Here is a 16,441-nt window from a genome sequence, read left to right as displayed (position 1 = left end):
AGTTCTTGGAATTGTGACTTTTCGAGACGTTATCCCTGTTTTTCAAATTTTGGGATTTTAATTTTCTAGGATTAGACGTGTCCACTCAAAAAATAGCGTTTCAAAATTTGGTAACGGCATTTTAAATAATTGTTTAATTCGAGGAATGCTTCGATTGATCTATTATATTCTTTGTAAAAAAATGTCTCTACATGCGAAACATTTTTTTTATTGCTTTTATCGCGAATAAAAGACGACACGTAGAAGCAATTGGCGATAGTACGTCATACTTTATGATGTCTATGACAATGTCGTTTTATCTGACGATCAGAGGCAATTTATTCGCGCATATGCACACACGTATAATACGTGGTATAATATGTTTGTTTTTCAATACGTCGCTCACCTAAAGGAGAGAAAGAAAGAGAAAGAAGGAAAGAGGCTTCGTCACATGGGAAATAATTGAGGAACGATAATTACCTTTGTTGGTGCCTTCGTGCACGAACCACCGGCTGGAAAAGTCCCAGCCGGACTCTGCCGCCGTTTTCAGTTCCGAGTAATAATTGTCCTTCTCCTCGGCGGTTCGGAAACTCTGGCTCGTCAGATAGTCCTCCCTGCCCGATCAAGTCGCGAGATTAAAAAGACACGAAATAACAATAGACGGATCTCCAAGAGGACGAGATCGATCGTGAAGCGGAGGTAATTTGAGAGAAACGAGGAGGAACAACAAGATTCACAAAGTGCCTCGGCACTTGACACAGCAACAGCAATTACAGCGCTCGATTATCTCACGACATAATGGCGCAAGTCTCATAAAAATTAGAGTTTCTCTTGGAGCGCTGCGATTATCAGATAATTTACGAAAATTGTTTCCAGTTCAGAGCAATAATAACCGACGAAGGAGACGCCGACTGCGGGCGGTCTTCAGAGGGAATAATAACCCCGGCTGTGTTTCGACCGCGGGCCGACCGAATGATCGCCCTTTATCGTCATCCTCCTCCTCCTCTCAGGAGATCCGTCTTGTCATCGCCTTCGTCAGCGAGTCCGATCGCGGAAACGCGACGACAACATTGACCACTCACTTGTACGATTCCGGTCGCGGGCCCGACGACTCCTCGTAGTACCTCGCTAACGTGTAGTTTGCGCCGTCCTTCTCGATGTCCACGGTGCGATTCGTCATCCAGAAGTCGAACTCCTTCTCCAACAGCCACAGATTCTGCTTGAGCCACGCGTGATCGTGGGTGGTCTTCAGATATTCATCCACCATCGGGATTAGCATCGGCGGCTGCGAGCGCATCGTGTAGTAGACCCTGCCGCCGTTCGGTATGAAGCCGATCTTGTCGACGACCGACACGAAATTGTTCAGCATGCCCTTGACGGTGGTGTGCATCTCCGACAGCAGCAGGCCCTTGATAATCCAGTACGAGTCCCAATAGTAGAACTCGCGGAACCTGCCGCCGGGCACGATCACCGGGTTCGGCACGTAGATGATCGAGTAGAGCTCCTCGTGGAGCTGCACTTCCTCCTTCATCTTTCTGCCCAACATCTTCCAGATGTTGTTGAGGTCGGAGCCGAATTTCCTCAGATCGTGGTCCTCGATCTTACGCAGGAATGCGGGACTGGCGGTCCAATCGATCGGGTCCCACTCCTCGAACTCCGAACCGGCCGGCTCGAAGGTGTCGTTGAGAAACTTCTCGACTTGGTGCTTCTTGGGCGTGTTGTTCACGCTGCTCATGAAGGCGCGGAACGACGCCAGCGTCTCGTTCGGCGGCCGCCTCATCTTCATGTCGACGAAGTACTTGGAGTCCTTGTACACGCCGGCCATCTGTACCGTGTGCAGCAGCTCGCCGTGGCAGTATACCTCACTGGAAAGGGTAGGAAATTGTGTGGGCTCGATCGACTCGGCGAGGAGACACTCTGCCGATCGTGACTTCCCGCCACGACGGTGGTCTCTCGCTCGCTTCCGTTGGCCGAACGCGGCGGGTCGCGGAATAGGGGACGGCATCGCGAGCTGAACTTGTGAACTTTGCACCGCAGTGAGAGAGAGAGAGAGAGGACTTTTGATGAAGCGGCGATCGAGATCGCTAACCTAATTGAAACTATAGTAACGGTGATGAGAAAGAAGAGCCTTTGCTCCATCTTGAAAATGTTCTTTCTCTCGACAAAATTAAGAACAAATCGAAAAGTTTTACAGATTTTCTCAACGGATTGTATTCCGTCTTGTATTGATTATCTCTCTTTCTCTTCTTAGGTATACATTTAAAGTACTTTTTATCAATTAAAATTATTAAAATGACATAAATTGAAATTAGTCACAATATTAATTAATATCAATTGAACCTTGAAGTCTTCTTTCACAGCGATGTGAAATACCAAAGTCAAGCAAGCTTCTGCTTCTGCAGGATCTGCGTTAAGTTTCGAATCTGCTCAAAATTCTAGCATTAATTCCAACGAGTCCTTAATCGTCTATGCTCATTAGTGATAATAGCGCAACGATAAAAATCTAAACAAAACGTGCAAAAAGTTACACGCTCGCTTGACGATGGTAAAATCCTAATCTCGCGATCTCACGTCGTTTTATTTGTTCTTGCAAATGCGGAATGCCAGAGAGATATTTCGATTCACTTCCGGATACACTTGTTCGTACCGAATAAGGATTAGGTCAGTGTTCATAAAAAGAACAATCGTAATTATGACCATAAAGTTTCGCGAAATAAGAAAAAAGAGAGAACGTCCCGTCGCAATCACCTGAAGATTACGAGTCAAGAAGCGTGAAGCGCCCGACGAGCGTGAATTTTAACTTAATTCGCCGAAGCATGCGACGTTTCCTAATACTTCTTTACATTGATATAACATCAAACTACATTGCAATGTAGACGAAAGTATCAATTCCCGGATACAAACTAGGACATTCTTATTGTTTCGCGGTTTTCAAAAACAAAAATTTAATCTTTCGATACAGAATATATGTAGATTCTGGAAGTTATACTGGAGAGAAGTTTAAATATTCGTATTTAAAGACCAAAGACCAATAAGAATATTCGAGTAGGAAGAGGAAAGATAAAGGGATAGGTAGTATAAAGATTGAGTGAAAAATAAGAAGATTGTGAAAAGAGATTACAAGGGTATTTAGGTAATGAGGATGATATTGTAAAGTCAATTAGAGAGAGGCGATGTAACTATATAAGGATAAGTAAGATAGGTAGAAATAAGAAATGTGATGGATTGTATATGATTAAAGAATACATTCGTGAACCTTCTTGGCTATGTAAGCTGAAGAAAAATGTACTGACACATGTACTTGATCTACACAACATTTAAAATCGAGACACAGGATGTTTGAAAGACGTCTTATGTCCCGATTTTAGATGATATGATTTATAATTTATAATATCTAAAATAATGTTGCGTAGAACACAAATAAAAACATAATAAAAACAAAGTAACGCCAACGAGATCGTATGTATTTTTTAGTTCCAAATATAAAAATAACGTTTTCAATGTATGCGCGAGGATTTCGAGACGCGATGTAACTATATAAGGATAAGTAAGATAGGTAGAAATAAGAAATGCGATGGATTGTGTATGGTTAAAGAATACATTCGTGAAGTCCCTAAAGAATATAACTGATCCCCTTCTTGGCTATGTAAGCTGAAGGAAAATGTACTGACACATGTAGGATGTGAGATTTCCGTCACGAAGGCGCGATCGATCGCACCTGGGAAGACGTGCGATTTCGCACTCAACATTTCACGAAAAGAGACATGGCGATATGAAAATTCCGATCGCGTGATGGAATGTGTAAGATGTGATGTGGCGAGCGGCGATTAGCCTCCTTATTACCGTCATTAACGTAAGCTAGGAAATGGCGTCTCACTCGCTCGCTCGCCGTCAACGAGCTATCAGAATTTTCCTGACGCGCTGAAAACCGTCGCGATTTTTCGTCGTTCGTCTGTCAGCGATCCACGCCACTGTTTCCTCATTACATGTAAATGAAATTACACCGATTATCCGATCGCCAGTAGGAAAAGCCAGCAATGTAAAGCGTGTTTCTACGAAGTGTTCGATTCCAAGCTCTTAATTATTTATTGAATCGCAAAGTTTGAATCGTTATACAATCGCAATACAGTTTTTTCAAATAGACACGAGCGGTATTTGAAAATATAACTTGTAAGTCTCCTGATTAGTGTCCAGTCATAGGCAATTTTTAATCTTTAGGGTCCAAGGAAGAGAGGGACTGAATAATTGCAAAATTACCAGGTGATACTCGAGAGGGCATCCTCTTCGCCAATTCTATTTCTTATCACCGATTATCTATCGTTAATATGTTTCGAACGTAGGAAGGTGCGACAGTGCGATCTCAATATTTACGTCACTTAGCAAGTGGCACGTTTCGGTCATTATGTGGAAACGGGGAAACCCAAATACATGCACTTGGATTCTCGATACAAGCAACGAATTTGTATCAGAAATGCATGCCATTTTTATCGGCAGATTCAAAGTCACGCAATAATTATGATAATTCCGCCGAGATACGCTAAGAAATCCCGCCTGCAGGTACAATTTAACACTGTTCCTCCAGCGATTAATTTCCAGTTTTCTGATTAGATCGTTATTTTTTGTGCGTTAATTCGTTGAATAAAAAAAAAAAATGCGAGATATTAAGTATACATCACGTGTGTTTTTCTTCTCTCCTAGCTTCCCTCGTGCGGTAAACTGCGCAATTCGGAATATTTCGTACACGTTGACGTCGAGCGCGTAGAAGTAATCGTGGAAAATAACCGCGTCGCGTGTACCAATCGAGAAATTAACATACATCAGATCAAGAAAAAGACGCACGTGGTCATGATAAATCATTCGCACGGGAATGCGCGACAAGGTGGACTATTAATTACCCGTCGACTCAATTAATCAGCTAAACGTGGTTCCACGTGTTACGTCACGCAACAACATGAGAATCACTCGCCGACTTATTCGACGACGCGTAAATCTTCATACCACAGTTGTCTCGTATTCACAAAAGGACATTAGTCTTCCCTTCAATCGCGAAGTCTCTACCGAGATCGAGCGACCGGGGTTGTTGATGCGAAATTTTGGACGTCCCTTTTTGAGAAGATTTCGACAAAAGCGGGAGGAGAATTCCCTCAAAGACAGAAAAATTTGTTCAGGCACAAAAATTGCAAAAATAAATACAACAAAAAAATTTCCACATTGTATTTTGTGTGTGCTACAAACATAGAACAAAGTCAGATGCAATTTACACGCAAAAAAATGACTTGGTAATATCAGCTAAACCGCGAAAGCTGATTGAAACTTAGTTAAAAGACTAATCGTTTAGCTGTCCCTGCTAAGAATTAGCTATGATAGCTAAAATGCATTCGGTATGAAATACAAATATATTAGGTGGCACTAAAAATTTATTTCAAATAGCTAAGAAAATGGCAGTTATTCCTAAATTTCTTATCGTATGCATATATTAAAGAAGTTTGCCACACAGCTACAATCATTTGTTTCTAGCAGCTAATATTTCTCGCTGTAACACCTAAGTTTAAACAGCGAATAAATTTAGCTTCGGTAGTATCGACATTAGCTGTCCCTATTTCAGTGACACATTTTATCTGTCACAGCTATTTTTTAGTTCTAGAAGCTAGTTATTTTTTTGCGTGTAGGAGACTAGTGCAATTTTCGCAACTCTCCCGTAGATGTTATCAAAGCTGGCATTCATCCTCGAAAACGAATGGTCATTATGGCCAAGAAGCCTGATCGCACTACTTTATTTTACGACGTCACTCGGAAGATCTCTCCGGAAACATCAATTTATCCCACGAGACGTTTTACGAGAGCGTTCGCATTCGCCTTCGCGCTGCGCGCATTTATTTCGCATTTCGAACGCTTCGATTGCGGCGTCGACCGAAGCTTGCACATGCACCGAGAGAAAAATATGCTAATCTGATTAAAATTATAATTATTCTTTACCCTGATCATTCTTCTTGGTAGCTTCAACATAAAAATGGTGGTAGTAACATACACATAAATATAGTAAAATTTAATAAAAAATTTTTTTATTAAATTTTCTTGATCGTAATTGTAGTAATTCTTTATCTGTACGTGATTACAGTTGCAAATACCAAGCATTGCTTTATCAGTATATCGGAGAGACATAACGTCGCAAAACAGCTTTCGGCGTTTACGTGTCGCTGTAATCCTCATCACGCGCGTGCATCAAACGCGCTTATTAACCGAATATATCCGGATGCGTTATCTTGCGAACGCGATTCGAATCACCGCAAATTAAATCCACGTCGCGACACGTTTGTATTACTCGGTAAACACCTTCATGTGGCAAGACGAGAAACAGAGATATTATCCGAATCTCGGATGCATGCGCGCGCGCTGCGAACTTTCTGGCAATTCCGATGCAAAATTCACGTCGTGTCGCTTTAGAGAATTATTCTGATATGTGCTTAGTGTTTATCAGTTTATCAGTTTACCAGGCGAAGAAATTGCGCGAGATTCGTCAGGATCAATTTGGTTCCCTTGCAAATGTCGATGCGAAATTTACGTCGCATGTTTCGCGTCAATTAAGCTCTAACCCGACTATCATCGTTCTAAGATCGCGTCGTTAAGAGCTTTGTGCAAAGCGCGATGCGATATCGTTCGGCTTTATCTCGCGATAGGTTGTCGTCGTCGCCGATAACTTTATTGCGAGAGAAAACCATAACGTTAGAGCGGGAATTTCGTTTTTTAAAATAGCGCGATGCGCTATTTTATCCAAGATTTTTTCGCGATATCGATGGCGAATAACTATTTATAAAAGAAAATATTGTCACGGCACAATAACATTAAATGACAATAAAACATTATCATGTTGGCGTGTTGACGTTTTCCACCAAATGCTTTTCTGTCTCTCTCTGTCTCTCTCTCTCTCTCTCGTGTTCGACTGAAGCCGGGAGACTAAAATTGGAACGCAATTAGCATGAGAAAGATAAAGTTCAATAGAAAAGAGATAAAAAATTCCATCAGTTTATATGCCGAGCGTTCTTTTCGCGGGTGAAAAATGCGCCAGAGACGCGAGAAAAATGTTGCAAAAAATATCGACATAAGAAAAATCGTAAATTTCGCGCGTTAAGAGTCGCGTGATCGTGTCGGTTGCGCATGCGAATGCAAAGTCTGCGAGTTGCACACATAGAGTCGCGTGCGGAGACGTATATAAAGGTCACGTCCATTGTACTTGCGGAACACGCTAATTTAGAGCCCAACTTGCCACGCGCCTCTCAGGACAAAGTTCATTGTTAAGGTCATTTCCCTAAACCGACGGCGCGCGTCGCACGCACGTCACGCATTCGCGTACTCGCGTTTAACGCCGCGCGCGTAATCTCGCTCAATTGAAAACGATACAAATTCCTTAGCGCACGTCAGAGACACGTCAGAGACACGATTATACCGTGGAATTATGCCGCCTTTCGGACTGACGGAAAGACACCGTTCAAATCTCTCGCGCGCAGATTTGCCAGGAGAATCCTGACGCCCGAAATATTCCACACAGAAGAAAAATTCGACTGCCGCAACAACAATCTGTGATAACAAATTCTCGTTGTAATACATGGATAAAGTGTAAACTAAGAAAAAATGTTTTGATATATTTTATCTCTATATCTTTAGAATATATATAAATTTTGATATATTTTTTCTCAGCGGTAAATCTTAAGTTGTAGCAACAAGTACACTTTCGGTAAACCACGATTAGGTGCAACAGTAAAATCCTTTTTTTTTTTTTTTGCTTTTTGTGCGCACCTTATCCGCGGAGCGAGTTTTTCCCTCAAATATTATCGTCGCTTTTTTCCAGAAGCAACGATAACGATTTTAAGTGCGACACATTAGAAGACATTAACAGCGCGCATATGTTCTTCGAAATACGCGACCGATGCGACGACTAGAGTCGGTCAACGAGCTATTTTCGAAAACGGACTATTTTTTCAGCCACGTGCTTTCACGCACCATGTGGTGGCTTCGCTTTTTGCGTCACAAGCATTCATGAGCGCTTGGACCAAGTCCCAACGCAATGCCGCGGCTGACAGTTGAAAGAAACAGTTGAGACTCGCACAAATCTTGAAATATTACTCGCACAATAAAATATTACATTACTCGTAACATCGTAATATATAGATAAAGCTACCATTTTACTACGAAAAATATGGTTAGGGCCGAAGACAATTATTAATTTAAGTAGATCAGTCATTTCTTCTCTCAGCAAGCATATATTTGGCCATGAAACCGATGTAGTAGCAACAATAGCAAAATGAGGACCCCGTAGAAATGTGCCCGTCATCGACTTTTCCGGTCTTATTAGCGTTTTCTTCGTTGCGCAACAAGTCGCGGCTCTGCGCCGCACGAAATTGCTTTAATACCCCCGGCGTCCGATCCACTAAGTAATTAACCCTACGTTAATCTGCTTACGTAGACAATGACCGGTATGAGACCTGTAAGAGAACGCGGTATGATACCTGTGATACGAAATTTCGTGATGTTACGTGCGTAATCGCGGACGTAACCTTTCATACGTAAGTCAGTGGCGTCGAATTTGAGACTCTTCATTTGCGGACACCTCTCGGTCCAGTGTTGGGCATTAATTAATAAAAATATTCTTTGACTAAAATAATCGGCAAATCAGTCATTAAAATTAATCAATTGACACGTATAAAATTAAATAATTTAATCGATTGATGAGATGAATTATTAATCAGTGTATAATCAAACGCATCAAAGTTTGGTTAATAATTCATTTCATTAACCGACAAAATTATTTGTGATTTTACATATGACGATTGGCTAGTTTCGATTACTGATTTGCCCAACTATTTTAGTCAAAGAAAATTTTCGCCAATCAATACCCAACACTGCCTCCGACTAGTCAAGATCGCATCTGCCGGACGTTGCGCTTTCACGGGGCGAATGTACGCGTTGTTGATCGCGCAGGTTTTGCTTGATCTTATTATTTTGTAGTAACAAGACTGCTAAATAAATGACGCGACAACGGCGACGTTGATGGAGACAGATGGATTCTCTCGGACGTGAATTGGAAACGTCCCGGAAGAAATAAAAATAATAAAAACATCCATTCGCGAAGTACGCTCGTTGATACAAATCAACTCGTAGATTGCAATTGTCTCGACGCACGCATAGCCAGGAAAAAGAAACAAAAGATCCGAGACAACGTCGGATCAATTGAAGGACCGAGTGAGAACTCTCCGCAGCCGGAAATAGGAAAGTATCGCGTTTTTCCGGCGCGGCTGACAAAAGCGTCGCCAACAACGAACAGAACAACACACACACATGTTGCGTTACGTAACCCGAGATACCTTTAATCGCAATTTAAAAGTCACATAAGTATCGGCTACTTAACTTGCCGGAGTGTCCTGCTATCTATTAGTCGATAAGTCAACCGAATCGACGACCTGACGACTTAAAATGGGAAACGGACAATTTTCTCGACGCGTGCATCTCTCAGATCAGTTCACGAAAGAGTTAGGCTAGAGTTCTTCAAATAAGAGTTAAGACATCGCCCGCCATTTATAGGGAAGAACTGAGTAAGCGAGAGAAAAGCTGTTTTGTCATTTCAGTGACAGAAAGACATAAGCCAATCAGAACTCGCGCTGATGATCAGGTGATAGTTTCTGCTTTTCTATCAGAGTGAATTCTGATTGACTTTCTATTTCCTGCTCTTCTGTCAAGGTGTGGATTCTTCCTTCTCTCTCACTTCTATTCACTTCTTCCTTATAGCGAACAGACTTAGGTCCAATCAGGAATCATCACATGATCCCTCAATATTTGATTTAAGACCTATTTTGATAGAAGCCCACACCGAGCTATTTTAAAAATCTCGACTTGGGCCGACTCGAGGAACTTTAGGTTAGAGGAGCCCGGCTAGAGAATACGGAGAGTGGCGGCTGAAAATACATTCGCTCGCTGGTTTTCACTTATGAGACACTTACCTTGAGCACGGGTCCAGCTTCGTCGTGCCCGGCTTATCCGCGATACTGGCAGAACTTTGAAGAGCAATGAGGAAGAACGTGAGGAGCGCAGCGTTCAGCGGACGGTACCTCAGAACGGAGCATGTCGAGACCATGGCCATGTTTTTTTTTTCTTGTTCTCGATTATGGCGCGTTTTTCGGAGGGTGCAATAAATCCCTCTCTGTCACTCTATCACTTTCTTGCTCGCCCGTGTGCTAACTACTGCGAGATGTATAAAGAAACAAAAAAAAAAACACGCGACGTTACTTTACAACATGTGTATACGCCTTTTCCTCTCAACGTGTCTTTCTTTCCCTTTCCTTCCGCCTGCTCCTTCACTCTCGTCTTAACAACTCCGTTTCCTCCGTCTCACAGTTCCCTCCCGTCTGTTTGGTCCGTTTCTCGACCTTCTCTAGTTTCCTCTCTTTTTTTTTTCTTTCTTTGTTAGGCCTGGCTCGACTCAACAAGTGTCGCTCGTGCTTGGCTTTTTTTCTAGTGGAAATACGAGGATGATGACGCGAAGTAATCCTTACGCGAGTGATCCTTACTTTTTCGTGATCGATCTAGGATGCGGGCCCAAGGACCTTCGCAGCCGGCGTGGCGGTCTCAGCTCCAAGGCCGCATCTCCCCTGCAACACAAGGTGCAAAATAGATGCGTTAGAGGCGCGACAGTGGTAATTCTATTGCAAGAAAGGAGACACAGTTTGCATCGACTTTGCTTTCGTGATTAAAGAACCTCGTAATGAGAGAGAAATAATGATAACGTACTAAGAAAAGAGATAATAATAACGACATAACGTGTAACGCAAAATAGAGATAGGTATGCCAAACAGCGGTTGTAAAAGCTCGAACAACCGAGTAATATCGCTTTTAAGAACGGCACTCTTCGAAAATGGAAATGCGGTATTATGCATAATAAAGAAAGAAAAAAAAGGAAGAAGAAAAAACGCTACTGTATGTTTCCTTTATAATACATGAATATAGACGAGCTCCTGCATTTTTTGTTTCAAGAAAACGAAACGCTCGTTAACGAGAAACGTGGCGTGACATCGCTACGCATCGGTAAATCGATCGCCACGGACTCATTAACTAATTACGCGCCGACGCGCACGAATTAACCGAGGGCCGAGTGGCCGAGGGGAGTCGCTTCCGTCATTTGCGAGTTTCATTAAAATTATCGGGTACGTTGCCGACGAGCCGATAGTATCGGCGAGGCGATAAATACGCCGCCGGTGGCAGACGATCCGTCGCAGTACGTCGCGATAGATCATTCCGCGCGGCACGATAATGTCGATGAATTATCATGAATTCATCATGAGCGAGCGGGATGATTATGCGCGAAAATGCAGGTATTTCGTCGACAGTCAGAGTTGCCAGCAGGCGTAAAGGCTCTTGCAGAATGCCAGGCAACAGGCAATAGGAACAGGGAATAGGAATTCGGATTGGTCAATTATTTCTATTCCCTGTTCCTATTGGCTAATGCCTATTTTTATTGTCTGTAGTCTGGCATTGTGCAAGGGTCTTAAAGCTTCACCGTCTCCTCGAGAGGAGCGAATTCACAATTCACGCGGGAAGAAGGCAGAAAGCAGAAGCCAGCCGGAACTCACGTCGATGGTCAGCTGGTGGTCCACACTTCCTGCTTTCCCACCAGCGCGAGTGTGCCGATTGGCTTCCTGCCTGTCTGCTGATTTGTTTCTCTGCCAAGGTATGAATTCGCGACGAGCCAAATTTTTCGCGCCATTCTTCGCGACACAGCCTAGCGAACGCCAAGGCCGCGAATGCGAATATGTAACGTTTCGAAGAGAGACACGTACGACCGGCCGGAACGGGAAAATATTTGGTTAACGTAAATTGATAGATCGCGCACGCGGTGATCAATCAATTAACTTTGGCGTCGCGCCAGACACCTGCGTGCGAACAGGTGTCGCTCTCGCGGCGGAAAACCGCGCCGAATTCTGTCGAAATGTTCGCAAAAGTTTCGTCGCGATGCGGGCGAACGATGATAATAATTGTAGGCTAAACCTAAGTCTTAGGTTTCCGTTTTATGTAGAAAGACGTGTGAACTACTTGTTGCTAACAAAAATTTAAAAATCATAATTTTGTGGGTTGAATCATTCTTGCATAACTACAGTCGGATATCGATGGCGGAAGACAAATCTGCGATAAGAGTAACGTTGAAGCGATATCGCGAAATTTGCAAGCGCAGGACTGAAAGATGCGTTTCATCTCTCTCACGTCGCTGTAAACGAGTGCGTCGTGTCGGCGACGCGCTCGTCCAGTTTGTCAACACAACGGGTTCAGCAAATTGATATCACTCGCGCCTATTTCCGCCCTTAAATGGCACCCCCCGCAGCTCCGGCACATTCACAGCCGACGAAACGGCCACGAGAGCGTGTCACCTGTTCCTGTCCCGCGCGATACACGGAAGTAATTCACCGAAGAGGCGAATAAAGTCGTACTGATTTCGCGATCGAACTTTCGCTGCACTGAGAAAAATGCTTGAAAATTTATTTGTGTGAAGTAAGAAATTCATTTCTGTAAAATAGAATTTATATGCCACAAATAAATTCTCAAGTATTATTCTCTCAGTGTGCAGTTTCAGCGAGAAATCGCTGTGCCGTTCCGAAAATTCGATCTCGCGATTTCTCAGGACCGACCCTTTAATCAGAATACTCCGGAAAGGTATAGGAACGCGATCGCAAAGATCACGGAAAAATTTATATCGGAAAAGATCACGTAAAAAGAAGTATATTTCTCAGGTTTGCACGAATGTGATAGCACAAATTGCAATCGAATTAAAAGAAATAAAACTCGAGTCGGCCTCCGTGCGAATAATCAGCGATATCGCGACTGGATATCGTTATCTTTTCGCGATTATTTGTACTCGCAGCAGCGCACGTTCTGGCAGCTTGACGCTATAAAAAGAAGAAGGCCAGGTGTACCTTCGAGGACCACGCGGCGCGACGCCCGTGACCGATTATTCGCCGATCGAATCGGCGCGAATCGGCGAAGCGCGGAATCGCGAATTACCTCGTCGTCGGAAAGCCCGTACACATTCCATTTCGTTCTCTTTAAACGTCTGCAATAACTTCAGAACTTTTTTCTGTTAGTTGATATTAAATCTCAATATTCCACAGAATCATAAGAGATTATAAAAGAGAGGTTTGAGAAATTATAAAAATATAACCAAAAAAAAGAATAGAAAAATTAATCAAATTCTATCTTTCTAGTGACGGGTTAACAGTAAATGCCTCTGTCTGTCTCTCGCTCAGAATTCTCTCCTAAACATTATAACGAAAAAAAAAAACAACTTTTCTCTCTCTCTCTCTCTTGCTCAATTACTTACACTCACGCGCACCACGTACGCACGCATGCGACGCGCACAAGTCAACCTTCGCGTATCTTTCCGGTCTTCCGATGAAAAAGTCGCACGATCGATGCGCCGCTACCAAGTCGATCAGAACGACGATCTTCTCTCGACCGGAGATCACCTTTTGGCGAACTGATGAGATCGAGTGTGTGTGATTCTGCAGGAATGAATCTTGGCAGGCTTGTGCGATCCTCAAGAGACGACGGAATCCCCGGATATGTTGAAGGCGAGAATGGGTGCGAAAGTCGTGGAGAGAAGAAGAGGAAGAAAAAAGAAGAAGAAGTGGAGGAGAAGGAGGATGACAAAGAGGAGAAGAGCGAGAGAGGAAGGGAAGGACAGGATACGCCAATGCACTGGCCTCCTGCCGTGGTGGTTGTGGTGGTAGTGGTGAGTCCGACGTCTCCTCCTGCAGCAGGATGTGCACACAGTGCAGCGCGCGTCGTGCGACTGGTTCGCTCGTCTCACGCGGCTCGCCTTTTAAACGGCGTTACGTCACGCCGCGCCTCCAGCGTCGCGCTCGCCCATTGGCTTGACGCGCTGCACACACCCGCGGACTTTCAAGGCGTCATAATCGTGATCCTCGCGAAGGAGAGAGGAAGGTCCATCCTGGTGATGCTGTCGTTTCTGCTGATGTTGCTGATACCGACACCGAGAACGCGTTTGATCCCGGCCTGCGTGCGCGTTTCGGAAACCAAATACGATTCCGTCGCGACCGCAGACGACCGCGCGACAATAGGTTTGTTCACGTTGCTTGTATCTTTGACACTTTTACATCTAACGCCCGTTGCAGACTGGATCTCTCTTTAGAAAGAAAAGCTTTCATGGAATTTCGCTCACTCGCGTCTGGTACGCAACGGGCACTAACTGTCAAAAGTGCGAGCAACGCGAACAAATCTAATGACTGAGGGAGGATTTAAACGCGCGTCAGATTTTTCGAAAGTCGATTCTCTCGTTTTCTTCCTCTTTTATCGTTGAAACCCAAAAGCGATCGGAATTTAGAACCCGCCGCGAAAAATCGTCGCGAGGTAAGGTAAAAGTACTGATATGCCCGGACGTATACCTGAATTTAGCAATTTTTATAGTCTTTGTCTTTAAATAAGACTATTTAAATTTAAAAAAAATGTGAAATATATGTATACATATGTGTTCTATGTTGAAAGTTCCCATATTCCCGTATTTAAAGAACAAAACAATTAGATATGTGTTCGGAATTAGTACTTTAACCTTCGCGTGAATGTTCGAATGCGCCACGTGAACTGTTACTTTCGTTGCAAACACGCTTTCTGACACGAGCTCTCTCAATTCACATATCTTCATACATTTATCTTAGTTTTCTTGCAAGAATTTAGAGATAAAAAATTAAATGAACGCAGCTTGCGATATTAACACTTTCGGTACTCTTCTGTATCACGTCTCTCCTGGTAATTTCAGGTAACTCTCTAACGTTCCAGGTAATAAGAGTCATATCAAGGATATTATTTAAAATTTTCTCGTAGGTGGGAGAATGTTACGATGCAGAAGAAACCGCAAACGCACGAGATCGTTAAAGCGACGACTCTGACGTCGCCGCTGAATTTACCACAATTTCTTCGACTGATGGTGCCTATGACGTCGATTACTGGCGTAAACAGTACGTGAAAGTACGTGTCGCAAGGAGGTGAGAAATTATCGTGAAAACGTTTCATGCACGTTTCATGGGTGTTGTCTACTTACAGAGAGAGAGAGAGAGAGAGAGAGAGAGAGAGAGAGAGAGAGAGAGAGAAGTCTAACAAGTTAATAACATATGTTAATAAAAAAATCAGAGCTACTTAAAAAAAAGAGAGAGAAAGGGAGAGGTCGTCTAGAGAGAAAGAGAGAACGATTGCCAATCATTTGACGGAGCGGACTATGTTGCTAAATTCGCGAATAGCCATGACAAAACGATCGCATTCGTTTCGTCCAGGTAAAAAGTAGGCCATACGCCACGGTTCATTAAAAGCAAGCGAAAATATGCCTCAAGGCTATGTATCAACTAGATACAAAAGTAAGACTAATCATAGCGCGATAGAGAGCGCGCGCGAGCGAGCTGCAATCTAAAGAAACTTCGGCAACTTCACCGACAATTCTCGATCGCGCGTCATGCAATTTGTACACGATGATGTTGATGATGCGTGGTTATTCGCCTACGATAATCGGGAACAGTGCTGATCAAAGGAAAGAAATGCAAGAAGTGTAGAACGGCGATTGAGAGTTGTCGCATTATGCAATCGATACGCGTTACATAATGATTCTTTTTACAATATCCTGAATCACCATCGCGAGCTTTCGACGCGAGCCAGTCGAGTTCTTCACGAATGAATAATTACCGATCGTATTATATTCCGGGCACCGATGTTGGTGCGTGCATAGAGGTGGCTCGAGTGTTCGACATTCGTTCGATTGTTCGCCGTACGCGAACTGTTCGGAGGATAAAGGACAACAGGAGAATTTCAGCATATGAATGATAGGACAGCACTTGCCCGCAGAATGCCAAGGTGTGCCTTTGTTTCTCTCCCTCTCTCTCTCTCTCGCTGTTTTTCTTTTTTTAGATACGACGCATGTTACAATCGAAAATTACGTTCCACTTTTGCAAACAAGCGCGCGATCATCCCGCAGGGTGGATTCGTTGCAAATACATCGCGGAGTAATCTTATCATCTATATTGATTAAGTGATTAACGGAAGATCAAGTTGAAGCAAGTCCAATGGAGTTAAACGAACTCGATTTCAGGATTGTATTGGGCGAACCGACTGCTCTGATTCTCCTGCCGCTATTTCTTTTTATTATTCTTTTTATTATCTTCCCATTCCAATCTATTTACACGAACATCTATAATAATAATCATTTGCTCTTATAGGCTTCATCTCTCTTAATTTAGTTATATACCTTCAGAGCTTTAGATATATGTTTACTGCTTCTTTCATTAAAGAACACATGGCACATACATAACTTCGACAAGATTAATCATTCCTTTTCCTCTTTTCTTTTTAGTGAATTTCCCATCCGCCGGGCGTGCAAACTCTCTTGGAACCTGGCACGCGAACAGTCGGTTACTATGTGCGT

At 43.2% G+C, this 16,441-nt stretch overlaps 1 protein-coding gene across 8 annotated transcripts in view; it reads right to left on the bottom strand.

The window, feature by feature from the left end:
• Positions 1–16,441, bottom strand: part of LOC116848819 (trehalase) — a 59,215-nt gene that overhangs the window by 7,553 nt on the left and 35,221 nt on the right. For 3 of the 8 annotated variants that reach the window (XM_032825327.1, XM_032825322.1, XM_032825329.1), the window contains exons 2-4: positions 10,539–10,619; positions 1,062–1,844; positions 460–593 (exon numbers count right to left, since the gene is read on the bottom strand). In XM_032825327.1, coding sequence (XP_032681218.1) covers positions 460–593; positions 1,062–1,844; positions 10,539–10,619 — 998 coding nt within the window. Of the gene's footprint in view, positions 1–459; positions 594–1,061; positions 1,845–9,971; positions 10,620–13,336; positions 13,822–16,441 lie in introns of those variants that run through there. The other 5 variants (XM_032825325.1, XM_032825326.1, XM_032825324.1 and 2 more) reach the window with 3 other exon arrangements.

Source organism: Odontomachus brunneus, unplaced genomic scaffold (genome assembly GCF_010583005.1).
Source record: "Odontomachus brunneus isolate Ranch 3 - 2012 unplaced genomic scaffold, Obru_v1 Obru_scaffold_100, whole genome shotgun sequence".
Classification (NCBI taxonomy): Eukaryota; Metazoa; Arthropoda; class Insecta; order Hymenoptera; family Formicidae; genus Odontomachus; species Odontomachus brunneus.
Note: the sequence above shows the minus strand (reverse complement) of the source record. Positions and strands in the feature narration are given on the sequence as shown.